The sequence below is a fragment of the Toxotes jaculatrix genome, chromosome 17 (genome assembly GCF_017976425.1).
Source record: "Toxotes jaculatrix isolate fToxJac2 chromosome 17, fToxJac2.pri, whole genome shotgun sequence".
NCBI lineage: Eukaryota > Metazoa > Chordata > Actinopteri > Toxotidae > Toxotes > Toxotes jaculatrix.
This window is the reverse complement of record NC_054410.1, coordinates 16,667,568-16,680,996: the sequence shown is the minus strand read 5'-3', so window position 1 is coordinate 16,680,996 and position 13,429 is coordinate 16,667,568. Positions and strand designations below refer to the sequence as shown.

Below are 13,429 nucleotides of genomic sequence, written 5' to 3'. Positions count from 1 at the left end.
CATCTATAGGGGGTCGACAGGGGTGTGTAAAAACTCATCTCATCACTCCTGAGCAGGCCGTAAAACTGCTGGATTGTGACAGTAATTGATTTTAACAGTGTTAACTGGAACACACCCCGCAACCGTGCACAGGTTGGGGCCACAGACTGTAGGTTGGGGCCATAGACCGGGCTGAACAGAGTGTGTCGCCCCCTGTTGAGAGCAGATAGCATTGCATCCCATTGACTGGACGTGATACAAAACTATCCGCCTCCTGTCGCTGTTGTCTCTTGCGGTGTGAGTGGTGTAAACCAGCCAAAAAGACTAAAATGGCGCTTACTTCCCAAGGAACAAAGAAAAAAGTTTGCTACTACTATGATGGTGAGTAGTCGTGCACCCATACCTTTGACAGCCGACGCACTCAGCAGTGAAATCCGCCACTCTGCGCCAACAAAGCTTGCTGTTTATTTCACCTCTTGCTAACCTGGCACGTTAGCTAACCGTGCTAGCTTGAGTCTCAGGCGGCTCTCATCAGTCCGACACACGGCTGCTGAGTCCACACACTGTATTTACACTCTAATAATACTTGGTCGGTTTCTCTAAATGCGCCATTTTCCTTTAAAAGTACTATTTAAGCGTTTATCTTCCAGACCTTAGTACTTTAACTTGATTATTTAACGTTACTAGCTAGCGAGCTAACAATGGGGATGTGAGTACTTCATTGTCGCCGCAATTAACGTCAACACTAAGCTAACGTTAAACTGGCTCGTGTTGCTACCTTCAAACGCCAGGTAGTTCGGCGGAAAATAATGTTTCGCTCATTAATCTCTATGTGTTAGTTAACGAATCTCCAACCTGAAAGTGTACCTGGGTAGTTTGTAGAGTTTCGCAGAAGCGTTTTTTGGTGTCAGTACTTTGGCTGGAAGAGCGAGAGAGTCCGGGTGCAGCATCAGAACAGACATTATAGCGTTGTTTAATTCCTTCACTTACCCTCTCAGTGCATGGACTTCTTTTGTCCAGACGCATGTTGTGAAAGAGTGATGCATGTTTCCATGTTTGTATTTGTTCATGTTTTCAATGTAAAATAAACCAGTAATTCTACACGGTGTGTTTTGTTTTTTCCTTTTAGGTGATGTTGGAAATTATTACTATGGTCAGGGGCACCCCATGAAACCCCACCGAATCCGCATGACACACAACCTGTTGCTCAACTATGGCCTCTACAGAAAGATGGAGATATATGTACGTTTGCTTCGTCAGTTCACTGGACTTGTTGTTTTTGCAGTGTGTCTCGGGAACTCATTTGCCCTCTGTGTTTCAGCGTCCTCACAAAGCCAGCGGAGAGGAGATGACTAAGTATCACAGCGATGATTACATCAAATTCCTGCGTTCAATCCGGCCAGACAACATGTCCGAGTACAGCAAACAAATGCAGAGATGTAAGTTTGCCTCAGAGGCTGACCGTGCAGATAAAATTTATCAAACTGTGTAAACTTTACATGAGCAGCAATGCTGTGCTTAATCCTGTGCTGTTGCCTTGCAGTCAATGTGGGGGAGGACTGTCCAGTGTTTGATGGTTTATTTGAGTTCTGCCAGCTCTCAGCAGGGGGCTCTGTTGGTAAGTCGTTTCTCTTTAAATACTGCTCAGATAAACATGCTGTGTTGGACAGTAAGCATGCCATCACTGCCCCAGCAATCTGTTAAGTTTAGTATAAGCAGGCTCTTAATTCTTGCCTCCTCACTGTGGTCCAGCCGGTGCCGTGAAGTTGAACAAACAGCAGACGGACATTGCGATCAACTGGGCTGGGGGCCTGCATCACGCCAAGAAGTCGGAGGCCTCTGGGTTTTGCTATGTCAACGACATTGTACTGGCTATTCTGGAATTACTGAAGTAAGTACTCTACATGGTACTCTACATAGTACTTTACATGGTTGGTCAAATGAGAATCCTTGTGGACCAAAAGTAGCTGAACATCAAGGATCTTTCCCCTCTTTCCAGGTACCACCAGAGAGTACTGTACATAGATATTGACATCCATCATGGGGACGGTGTGGAGGAGGCCTTCTACACTACAGACCGTGTTATGACAGTTTCCTTCCACAAGTATGGAGAGTACTTCCCTGGCACAGGCGATCTGAGGGTAAGCCTTGAGGGTTTTTTTTTTTTGGGGTAGATCAAAGCCATATTGTCACAGTTGTAATGACATTTGACTTGTTTTCTGCAGGACATCGGTGCTGGGAAGGGTAAATACTACGCTGTGAATTATCCACTGAGGGATGGGATTGATGATGAGTCATATGAAGCCATATTCAAACCTGTGAGTAAAGAATGCTTTGTTTACTGTCATATTTTGGTAGTTGAAATCTCCCTTAATGGTCAGATACATTTGAAAGTGGATGTTGTTTGTGTAGATCATGGCCAAGGTGATGGAGATGTACCAGCCCAGCGCTGTGGTTCTGCAGTGTGGAGCTGATTCTTTGTCAGGAGACAGGCTCGGCTGCTTTAACCTCACCATTAAAGGTAAGTCATTCCTCATGATGTTCCAATCATAGCTCAGGTCTGTAACTGTCTTGGGAAAAGTTTAACAGAACAACAAAGGCATTCTCTCACAGTTTTTAATTACTGTCTTCCATGATGTGTGCTCAGGCCATGCCAAGTGTGTGGAGTACATGAAGAGCTTCAATCTGCCGCTATTAATGCTGGGTGGGGGAGGCTACACCATCCGCAACGTGGCACGCTGCTGGACATACGAAACTGCTGTAGCCCTTGATTCCTGCATCCCTAATGGTGACTCCTTATGCCCATGTTGCACTGAATATAATTGATTTACCTTTACAAGTAATAAAATATGAACCTTACGTTTAACACTGCGACTAAGCTGCTAAGCAGCAGACTCTTCAGGTATTCTTGTCATAGATATAAAAAAGGAGCCTGGCTTGAAATATTTGTAAATGCCTCTAAAAAAAAGGGATAACATTAATTTAAAAAAAAAATGTATTGAGCTTTAAAAAGTCCTTTCACTTCCACAGAGCTCCCATACAATGACTACTTTGAGTACTTTGGGCCAGACTTCAAGCTGCACATCAGCCCCTCCAACATGACCAACCAGAACACCAACGACTACCTGGAGAAGATCAAGTAAGTCCCTCAAACGGCCTTTCAGATTCTTTTTTTTTTTCTCTCTGAATATGAATAACAAAATGTCAAACCGCATAATGCATATTACACAGCATCACTCTGATTAATGATTCACCAGTTTCAGCAGCCAATACAGCAGCTTTCATGTTTCTTGTATTGCCATTGAAAAGCTGAGATCTCGGCCACATCATAGGTAGAGCTTCAAGTCTCAGATTTTGATTTTGTCTGTGGTCTGTATGTTCAACCTGCTTTCTGTTCTCAGGCAGCGTTTGTTTGAGAACTTGCGTATGCTGCCTCACGCCCCGGGTGTCCAGATGCAGGCCATCCCTGAGGACGCTGTGCAGGAGGACAGTGGAGATGAGGAGGAAGATGACCCCAACAAACGCATCTCCAGTAATAACCCCCTGCGATTATCATTTTCCTCCACTACCCAGCAGTCCGCACTCCAGAACAGTACAGTGTCATGTTTTGATTTAACCCTGTCCTTTGATACTGTACAGTCCGTGCTCATGACAAGAGGATAGCATGTGAGGAGGAGTTCTCTGACTCAGAGGATGAAGGTGAAGGAGGCCGCAGGAACACAGCCAGCTTCAAGAAAGCCAAGCGAGCCAAAACCGAAGCAGAGAAAGAGGGAGAAGAAAAGGAGAAGAAAGGTGAGGAGGAAACAAAAGGTATCTATTCATTTTTTTTCCCATTGTCATCTCATCCCACATCTTTTTTAAATTTAAATAAAGAAACCTTATTAGCACACAAACTCACATTTGTTTTGATGTATTATTATGATGCTATGAATTTGTTTTTTTTGTGTTTTTTATAGAAGTGAAAGAAGAAGAGAAAGTGCCAGAGGAGGAGAAAATGGACACATCAAAGTGAGAAAACACTCCACAGACTTATTGACCATGTTTTCCAGCAAGCGGCTGATTTGGAGTGTTAACCATTTTCTCTGGGTCCTTTAGGCCAAAAGAGGAATCCAAGACACCTTGAGGTCCTCAGCACCCAGCGATGCCAGCGCATCTGATCAGAACAGATCAAGCAAGATTTCTTTTTTTTTTTTTTTTGGATTAATCATCTTTCCAGACTCCTGCCATGGAAATCCATGAAGGACTATACTATACCTTTGTAATGAGAGATCCCGCTCCCTCAAAGTGGGACGAGGATCTAAAGTTTTTCTAGGACAACTTTCCAGCTTTGCCGTTTATGGACTGAAGTCAAACTGAGTGTTTCTGAGTACTGTTTTTGTATGCTTTCTCATTTTTTTTTCTTTTTGTCCTGAACCTTTTTAAAGCAGTGACACTTGCCTTCCCCTTGTGAAGCAGCTCTGTAAAAATGGTTTAGTACATGTATGCTTTTATATATCGGATTGATTTAATTTATTTAAATCATAGGTATTTTGGCTACTCTGTTTTGTCTGTCAGTCCCACTTTAGTCCTGTGCCTTTTGAATATGTAGTTGAAGCATGTCTGTACAATAGATCCTTTTCTGAAATCCATTTGTGTCTCTGCTCTTGCCTGCTAAGGCCACTAAGAACGGGTAAGAGGGTTGTCTAAACCCAAATACCTCTTACATGTCACAATGTAAGTCAATAACTTTTTATTATCTTAGGTTATGATTGGACGTGTCCTTTATTAACACATTGACATTTTCTCTGTTAAATGACTCACAACGTTGAAAATGTTTGGGTCTGGTGTCAGGCTTAGATTCCACTGAAATTTGGACTTGAACGTCTCATATACTGTATAGTACTCAGTGTGCCAGAATTCATTCATTTGTTGTATATATTTGTATTCTGAAAACATGAGCAAAACTGTTCCACAAGAGTGCTTGCAAATGTCACTTAAATCTGACAGACCCTGTGCGTGTGTTGACCACATTTTAAACACCAATAAAAACTGCCATAAAAAAAGTTATCTACACTGAGTTTTTCTGAATAATATTATTTATAAATTGTTCTTTGTTCTGTTTGAAATGTTTGGTGATAAAAATCATGTTAAAGTCGAGACATAGAAGACAACACTATATTTTCATGACAATATCAATGCAAACAAAACCATTTCAAAACAGACCGACAGCAGTATTGTATCATATAAACAAAAACAAATCTCTTTTTCATGTAGTGGGAAATAAAACGTTTCTTTTGCTGACTGAAGTCCCACAAATGTCTTCTTCAGACATTCAATGTGTAACAGACACACACAGTGTAACAACTTAACAAATGACGTGTTTTACCCGGTTGAGCCCAGCAGTGTGCAGCCTATCTCATCAGGTTTACCTGGTTCAGAGCCAGTCACTCTGCTCCACTGCAGTGTCGCAGTCCAGCAGCTCATCCCGCTCTGCGGGCTCAGCTTCAACGTCCATCTCTCGATCTTGTGCTGGTGTTGGGGTTTCAATGCTTCTTTGGATGCGCACCTGAAACAGTACATGAACCAGAATGTCACAGAGAGGCTAACTCACATTCATGACCTCTGCATGAACAAATGTACAACACGCATTTGTTTTTGTTTCTTTTTCCTTGTTTCTTTTTCCCACAGACACAGCAGTGCTCTGTGTAACCTTCCTATATCTTGAGGCTTTTGTAAGTAAAAACCTGTCACAACTTGTCTGGCTAATGATATCCAGGGGCGGTTTTTATCCCATAATACTCTTGACAGTTTAGACAAGAGAAGAAATGTATACTCTTAAAACATGAGCTAACCTTCTGAATAAGTGACGGGCTGAAATACAGACCTGAGTCATAAACAACAACACATGCAAAGTGTTTGCAAACTTTAAATTATAATTTGAAAACATTATAAAATATGTTAACATGTTAAATGGCTGTTTACATGAATGAGGGTGGGCTGGACAACAGTTGGTGCCATTAATACATATCAGTCCAGATAACAATGTAATCTGTTTCCCAGACTGCCATGTAATGTAAACTGAGTTTTTTATTTTAAATGGCAGTTTTAATGTTATTGCAGTGTTGGTGATACATAACATTCAATCCACATATTAGATTTTATCTGTATTTGTGAGGACCAGGGTTGATAAATGATGGTGAACAAACTGAGCCACTGCTCATGATTTGTGTTCTTCCATTTTACTACTTTAATTTCACTTTCAAGCTCAAACCATGTGATCATGCACCGAGACAGCATGAGATGAGGGACACAGTTACCACACTGTCCTGTTCATGTTCGCCTTATCAGCAGGTCTGGACCACTGGCTTCCAATTGTCTGTATTAAATTCAGTGTCACATTGCTATTTGTGGATCGAATGAAGACAAATCAGTTCACTGCTAAAATTGTGGCTTTAACTAATGTTTTTTATTGCCGCTATTTAAGTGAAGTTTCCAGTGCAGCGTTGATAAAGGCTTTTTAAGGCATTGCATTTTCCTTTTGCGATTTTTCTGAAATGTCAAAATAGTTGTTCATGTTTTATATAGTTTTACAAATTCAAGTTAATTTTTTTGCCTCTTTGAAAAACCTCATTTATCACTCCCCTGTTCACATTTATCCAAAACACATTTTTCATATTCAATAAAGCAAATGCCTGACTGAAATTTGTTAATATAATGTAACACAGGCAACATATCATAGCAATTCATGATCTTGCACACTACAAACACACACACACACTGCCTGTGACAAATACTGCAGGTCTAGCTAATCCTAACACTGCCAGTGATCTGATGGTGGCTCACCTTCTTAGCCTGGACTGGCCTCCTCCTGCACGGACAGAGGTAGAGGAATGTGGTGCAGGCAGCGAAGCAGCGGAAGGAGAACACTATTTCCACCACAGACATCAAGATGAGAGGCACCCACAGGATGACTGTGGTCGCCTGGTCAGCGAAAAAAAAAAAAAAAAAAAAACACCACAGCACATAACTCTAATAAATAAACTTCAAGTCAATGTCGAAATGGCCAGTTGTTAAATATTTGCATTCAACTTACATAGACACGGGTGGGGTCAAAGGGGCATTCGTATGTGATGCTGGAAGAGCCGACATCACTATCATTGTACTTGCAGTGTGTTAGCAGGCCCTGCCCTTTACCAAGAATGGCTTTTACCATAGACACTGACAAGCCCAAGGTGGAGGCGACTGCCAAGAGACCACCTAGGAAGCCGAAGACCAACAGGACCCACTGCTGCAAAGACAACATGATAACAAGATATTTGTGTTTAGGTTAAAATAAAACAGTTTATCGAGTTTGTGAAATACTTTTTTCCCATTAAAGGATAACAAGCCTCTCTTTGTCAAGTAGATGTAAGAGGGAAGTAGGAAGAAATCACAGCTGGATCCACATTCTGAGAAAACACATCCAACATTTGAATGAATTTTCTATTTGCATGTATGCAGTTGTATCTGTTTAAACAGATCTTCCATATCACACACCATGCACTCTGTGTAAAACAAAGGGCAAGTTCTAACAGGAGCCAGAAAATGACAGATGTGAGTGCAGAGTGCAAGAGAGAAGAAGAGAGGAATTGTTACTTACCAGGATCCTGTTTTTCTTGTTTTTGGACAGGACAATGGCCGTTATTCCACCAATAATTCCCTAAGAGACACAGGATATTACATGTTCACTTAAAAAAAAAAAGACAGATCATTCACTGCTGATGATACAACACTCAAAATAGCAACTTACAACTGAAAATAGCTCTATTTAAGGATTAAAGATTTACATACAGACACAGTTCACAGGTATAAGCTGCTTTATTATCAGATATGACAGTTCCAGTTTGGTGAGGCAAAAACTATTTTAAAGCACTATCTGCTGATAGCTTTAATAACTATATTCAAAGTAAATATCAAGTTGCTTGTAAGCGCTTTATGCATTTATCCTAACACTTACCACCAAGCCTGCCGCAATGGCAATGACATTAGAGATGGCGAAGACCTTGGCGCGGGCCAGAGCGTGCACGTTGATGTGCCTGAGCACAGCGCCGTGCACCAGTGCTCCAAGCAGAAAGTTGACATGGCCCACCAGCACCAGCCCCAGCCCCATCTTCATCAGAACTTTGTTGTCCTTGAGGCTGGCACAGCATACTCCTAAAGGAAGCAGAAACATGTTATTTTTACCCCATAATCTTTATGATAAACAACAGTCTGTGTCGTCAGAGTGAAGCCTGTGACTCTAATCCCATATTGGAGTATGTAAATACCAGCTGTGTGTATCCGTATGTGTTGCTGACAGGAAATAATATACAAAACAAGATGACATTACAGTACACACATCAGTTTATTACATGTGATCTGAAATACAGCACAAGCTGTGACTGTCTGTGCACTACACTGACAACTTGTGAGACGTGTGAGAGCTGACTTCGCTGCAGCGTTGTGGTTTCAGCGCAGCAAAAAGGAAGCGGGCCAGCGGTTAGCACACCGTAGCTAACACTTGAGAACAAGACAGTTACCACAATTATCCCCGACCCCTGCAGAGGCGGCTGAAGATCTCATCCACTGCGTGCAGCAAAATGCTGCAGCTATGGTGACAGCTGAGAGATGGGGTCTGAGGGGGATTGTGTTGTGTTGTGTTGTGTTGTGTTGTGTTGTGTTGTGTGTGTTGTGTTGTGTTGTGTCGTTCCCTCCTCGGAGGAAGAGGAAAGGTGAAGCTCCCGCCCTTAAAGCCCACGTGAGCCCCCTCTTGAATCAAACAGGACAAAGCTTTTGGGTGGGGTGTTCAAACATTCACCACCACGTTTACCTGGCCTGAGGGGTCAGGTGGAGACAGATACTGGCTCATGGCCCTGTCTCATTCATTCATACAGGTTGGTAGAAATACTTGCTGTGTTTTTGGTCATAATATTGTTCGCACACGTTGTCACGTATTGTCACAGTGGTGAGCAGACTCTAACAAAAACCCTGTGAGATTATACTTGTATTATTTACATATTTATGTAGTGAATGTATAAACATCAAACTCAGTATCTCTTATATCCTGATATATTACATTTTCTGATTGTTACAAAAGGTCAGCATCTCTCTTCCATTCTGATTGTTGATGTTTGACACTTTTGACTTTATTCAGGTTGATAATAATGATAGGATGTATAGTATGGGTCTCATACTATAGCATGGACTTATAACTGACCCTTAAGCAGCCCGTAACCATGAGTCCTAAGCAATGGCTACCCTAAAAGCTTCATTTTTATTCAGGTGAAACTCTTAATAAAATACTAAACCTATGTAAGGCTAAATAACTCAGTTGGATAGGTTTTCACTGATATAAAAAGAAAAGCCACGCACATACACGCAACGACAATACACCGAGTTCCATCAGTCAAACGCAGATAAAAATGTAGCCGAAAAATTTTGGTGGATGTCTCATCTCCTCCGTGCTCCGTTTACCACTGCGCAGACCACGCCTAAAAACTTAGTCACGCAACATACCCATGTATTCTGCCTAAAAAAAACATATAAGTTAACTTACCTAAGTGTACCATGGTGGATTTTATGTCCTCTCAGATCACATTAGCATAAAAGTTGTATTGAAGTCATTTCTGGCAGCTTCTAGACACTCGGTTGCCGGTTGATCCACGTCTTCCTGTACTGCTGCTCACCTGCAGACAGACGACAACCGCCACCCACCTGTGCGGAAGCTCCGCCCCAATACCTTTAGAAACGTCACATGACGCAAAGGGTTCACCAAAACAAATCCCTAATCAAATGGGACCCGTATGATTTCACATTTTTAAAATCGATTTATTGTCTGTCCGAGTTTAGGATTACTTGTTTGTTTACTGCAGGACATTATTCTATATTCTTGATTATTCTTTGTCTCATTTGTTTTCCAAGAATTATCCATCTTTATCACCACTGACAGTGATTAAGGAACTCATGGTGATTTATGTATGTGTATATGTGAGCCTCATTAAGACTCTTCCCCCCTACCTGCCTTCAGGCCTACAGATTCCTTAACATAGATGTTAGTACACAAATGCTGTTTACTATATAGGCCTATGTCCCTGCTGCTCAGTAAGTCTAATTTCTGTTTAGATGATGAAAGAGGGTGGCGATTGGAGCTGCTTTATAACTTAGTTTATGCTCACCATCATAGATATGAGCTCTACCTCTGCTGCTAAAGATGATAAAGATCTGAATTATATGCAATCAGGAATGAGAAACAAAAACTAAATTTCCTAAGTATTTCTTTACTTGTAAATGCCTCCTGTATATGTGATACAGCATTTAAAGATAAAAGCATTTAAAAGCTGTTGTTGAGAGTGAAGATCTCAGAGTCCCACCTGGTCAGCCTTGTTTGCTTAATTGTCAGCACCTGTCCCTCCTGCCCCTGCACCTTATTAATGTCACACGCGTTGCAGGAGAGCCGTCAGAGTGGTTGGTCCACTTTGAAGCTTGCGATGGGGATCACAGAGCTGTTTCTTTGCATTTTTGTTGCCCATGTCATTGCTGTTCAGTCAGCAATAAAAGAGCAGGATGCCACGTTTCCCCGGAATTTTCCAGGATTTTTTGAAAACTTCATGCGTTTTCCGTTTGAACGAAACTTTGATTTTGCTCCTTATGACACCATCTTCAGCTCCTGGCGAAGCAGGGCCCCTGACTTTCACATGCTTGCTGAATTACCTCCCCTCATGAATGTTCCCAGGATACAGGTGTTTTGCGATGAATCTCAGCTAACTCTGCTGGTTGATAAGAGATCCAATGGGGTCATGCTGACGACAGAGGAGATACAGCTGGGTGACGGCTGCTATAGCAACAGAGAGCGACCGAACCAATTTGTCTTCACTTATGGCATTGATGAGTGTGGAACTACACATGTGGTGAGTTGAACAGATTTTTTTTTTTCAATTAACTTTATTTCTACACCTATTCTTAAACCACACTCTGTCTTGCAGTTGCAGAACGGCCTGATGATGTTCACTAACACTCTCCACTTGAATCTTAAAAAACCTCTCCCCAACTGGTGGCACACTCCTTCTACAGTGCACATCTCCTGCATCCCAAAGAGGTGAGCCACCAAAGCATCTGTTAGCTGTCACAAATAACCGTACTAAAGACGAACTGATGTATTTTCAGGTCTTATGATAATCCAGGCTTCTTTGACTCGATGGCACCTTCTGAGAACAGCAAGAGCTTTGACATCAAAGCCATGAATTGTGAGTAATGGCATGAGTCAGAAAAATGCTCTGAAGCTGAGAGTTTCATTTGTAGACACAAAGGCTTTTGTTCTCTCTCCTGCAGCATCCTGGACCAGCGCCGCAGAGTCAAATGTCTATAAAAGAGGCGAGGTTGTCAATCTCCAGGTGTCTGCCAACACCAGGCCTGATGAGCAGCTTTTCATCCAGTCCTGCTTTGTCTCTGCTTCCCCTGAGCCTCAGACTAAACCTCAGCATGCTGTCATAATGAATAAAGGGTAAGCAGTCAGTCAGGTTTGCATCTTCTCTGCACTGTTCAGTCTAATTCTTAATTACCTGAAACACATTTTCTGTGTGCCAGGTGCACAGCCCCGATGGGTTCTCCTCATCCTGTCATACAGTTCATGGCCTCCAGCAGACGGGATGTGGTTAATTTAGTTCTCAACACGTCTTATCTAATATCTGAGGTTTTTTTTTCTTCTTTTTTTTTCTAAATTGTTTCTGAGTCTCTGCTTCCTGCTGTTCAGCTGTTTGACCTGATGAATTTTTTCTTTTTTTCTTTTTTTTTTTCTTTGAAGCTGTACCTCCACTGTAGTGTGCTCATCTCAGACCAGGGTGTCACCTCTGGCTCCAAATCCTGCAACTACAATGTAATCCAGTCAAGGTGATGTGATGGTAAATTAATGGTAAATGCATAAAACTGTATTTTGCAACTCAAATTACTGACATTTTATTTTTTTTCCTTGTCAGATGGGAAGATCTAAGTGGAGATGTCGAGGTGTGCGAGTGCTGTAGCTCAAAGTGTAAAGGCCCGTCAGTCAGACACTTTGCTGAAGGTCAGTGCTTTGTGATTTTATTTTAAGTACAATAAATAGTCTCTACCTCAGTTGCTCACTGATCATGTCATTTCAGATGCCAAGACTACAGTCAGCACTGGTCCCTTAGTCATTGTGGACAAAGACATTGAGATGAGCTCTAAGCCTGATGTCTCTGAACCACAAGAAACCACCCCTGCCCCTGTTACAGACCCCATGCTGTCTGATGCTGCAGTGATGGAGGACACAATAATTTCTGGTGCTTCTGTATCGAGAAGCAAGTCCTCCTCTCCCCCACAGGGTGTCGTGGTTGTGAGTCAGGACCCAGTTGCCAGACTGACCCTCTGGCTACCTGGACAGGCACTGGATACTGACCAGAGCAACGGTATCCGTTTCAGGTCTGAAGATTGTTTAAAGGAGAGTGACTTGGTATCAAATGACCTCCCTGTGCCACAACCTTCAACCACAGATCAGGAGTCTCATCTGAATCCACCCACAAACGAGATCGAAGGTCAACATATAAATGAAGTAAAAAGTGACGCTTCTCTGTGGGACCTGAATTTTCTTACACTGGTTGATGGCTGGCCAATTCTTCCACAACCTGACAAGGCAGCTGTGGTGGAGGAATCTCCAAGACGAAAGCGGTTTGGAAGATCTGGAGTGTTTGAAGTTCCTCTGCCACCACAGGTGACAGTTAACGACCTAAACCAGATTGATTTTAACCAAGTGGGAGGTGAGCTGGCTCAAATGCAGGCAGATGCAGCTGTGATGCCCCAAGAAGGAACTGATGATGTCCAACCATTAATTCGCTCAAAGCTCCAGTTTACCAAAGGCATGGATGGGTCACAGACACTGAGTTATGAGGAAGAAGCGATGAATCAACAAGAGGGAAAAGGTGTGATCAGAAGATGTGGCATGGATTGGGTTAAAAGAAAACAGGAGCCCAGGCAGAAAGGGCTGCGCTCGGCTTTCCTGGATTTCTTGAGGTACTCAAACTTTGAAATCTTGTATTAATCTTTCCAGTTTCAGTTTCTCTGTCAGTGTGTGCCATGCCTGTGAATATGACTAATTTTATTCTTCTTATCCTCAGGAGGATGGACAAAGCAGAATGACAGCATCTCCACAAGAATATTTTATAATTATATCAATAACTAAATAAACTTGTTGAGCAATGATCCAGTCTCTTTCATATAAATGTAATGCCATTCAAGTTTTTGAAGAAACAAAGCAGGTTTTCATGAGTAATTTTCTCCTTGCTTACAGTCCACTGTATGGTTTCAGTGGAAAACCTTTTGTATTCCCACCCAGATGTCGCTGTGGGGAGCTGGGCTCTGTAGTTGGGACAGTGCAGTGTGCGCTCTCCCTTTTACACCGCATGCTCAGTGTTTTTTTTCTATCCCGAGTTTGACCCTGGCC

General features: G+C 42.2%; 3 protein-coding genes across 4 annotated transcripts; 2 read left to right on the top strand and 1 right to left on the bottom strand.

Moving 5' to 3' along the window:
• The first annotated feature begins 231 nt into the window (after positions 1 to 231).
• LOC121197275 (probable histone deacetylase 1-B) lies at positions 232 to 4,607 on the top strand. Of its 2 annotated transcripts, none has more exons than XM_041060815.1 (14): positions 232 to 360; positions 1,109 to 1,221; positions 1,301 to 1,418; positions 1,523 to 1,597; positions 1,732 to 1,870; positions 1,979 to 2,120; positions 2,205 to 2,297; positions 2,392 to 2,500; positions 2,627 to 2,767; positions 3,010 to 3,118; positions 3,381 to 3,511; positions 3,619 to 3,771; positions 3,936 to 3,987; positions 4,075 to 4,607. In XM_041060815.1, exons 1-14 carry the CDS (start codon positions 309 to 311, stop codon positions 4,100 to 4,102), a joined length of 1,455 nt encoding a protein of 484 aa, XP_040916749.1. In that variant the 5' UTR covers positions 232 to 308; the 3' UTR covers positions 4,103 to 4,607. The 2 variants fall into 2 exon arrangements, with proteins under 2 accessions (XP_040916749.1, XP_040916748.1); XM_041060814.1 differs by having other exon boundaries at positions 3,619 to 3,789.
• Positions 4,608 to 5,119: 512 nt separating this feature from the next.
• On the bottom strand, positions 5,120 to 9,689 carry tmem54a (transmembrane protein 54a). The gene is made up of 6 exons (XM_041060817.1): positions 9,533 to 9,689; positions 7,955 to 8,151; positions 7,598 to 7,657; positions 7,052 to 7,246; positions 6,802 to 6,939; positions 5,120 to 5,524 (listed from the first exon to the last, which is right to left on the bottom strand). Exons 1-6 carry the CDS (start codon positions 9,543 to 9,545, stop codon positions 5,393 to 5,395), a joined length of 735 nt encoding a protein of 244 aa, XP_040916751.1. The 5' UTR covers positions 9,546 to 9,689; the 3' UTR covers positions 5,120 to 5,392.
• A 797-nt stretch (positions 9,690 to 10,486) lies between these two features.
• Positions 10,487 to 13,188, top strand: zpcx (zona pellucida protein C). Its single transcript, XM_041060999.1, has 9 exons — positions 10,487 to 10,883; positions 10,959 to 11,071; positions 11,140 to 11,219; positions 11,305 to 11,476; positions 11,560 to 11,665; positions 11,777 to 11,862; positions 11,949 to 12,034; positions 12,111 to 12,999; positions 13,104 to 13,188. The coding sequence occupies exons 1-9, from the start codon at positions 10,584 to 10,586 to the stop codon at positions 13,123 to 13,125; spliced, it is 1,854 nt and encodes a 617-aa protein (XP_040916933.1). The 5' UTR covers positions 10,487 to 10,583; the 3' UTR covers positions 13,126 to 13,188.
• Positions 13,189 to 13,429: the final 241 nt, after the last annotated feature.

What these genes read in the sequence shown, in the direction of transcription:
- tmem54a (XM_041060817.1), bottom strand. An exon ending in TTGACCCCACCCGTGTCTAT is followed by an intron (nt 6,940 to 7,051) that starts GTAAGTTGAATG and finishes TTCGCTGACCAG; the next exon opens with GCGACCACAGTCATCCTGTG. An exon ending in GGCCAGTCCAGGCTAAGAAG is followed by an intron (nt 5,525 to 6,801) that starts GTGAGCCACCAT and finishes GTACTGTTTCAG; the next exon opens with GTGCGCATCCAAAGAAGCAT.
- zpcx (XM_041060999.1), top strand. Translation starts at nt 10,584, where the DNA reads ATGCGTTTTCCGTTTGAACGAAACTTTGATTTTGCTCCTTATGACACC. An exon ending in AGTGTGGAACTACACATGTG is followed by an intron (nt 10,884 to 10,958) that starts GTGAGTTGAACA and finishes TCTGTCTTGCAG; the next exon opens with TTGCAGAACGGCCTGATGAT. An exon ending in GCTTTCCTGGATTTCTTGAG is followed by an intron (nt 13,000 to 13,103) that starts GTACTCAAACTT and finishes TCTTATCCTCAG; the next exon opens with GAGGATGGACAAAGCAGAAT.
- LOC121197275 (XM_041060814.1), top strand. Translation starts at nt 309, where the DNA reads ATGGCGCTTACTTCCCAAGGAACAAAGAAAAAAGTTTGCTACTACTAT. An exon ending in TGATTCCTGCATCCCTAATG is followed by an intron (nt 2,768 to 3,009) that starts GTGACTCCTTAT and finishes TCACTTCCACAG; the next exon opens with AGCTCCCATACAATGACTAC. An exon ending in AGGTGAGGAGGAAACAAAAG is followed by an intron (nt 3,790 to 3,935) that starts GTATCTATTCAT and finishes TGTTTTTTATAG; the next exon opens with AAGTGAAAGAAGAAGAGAAA.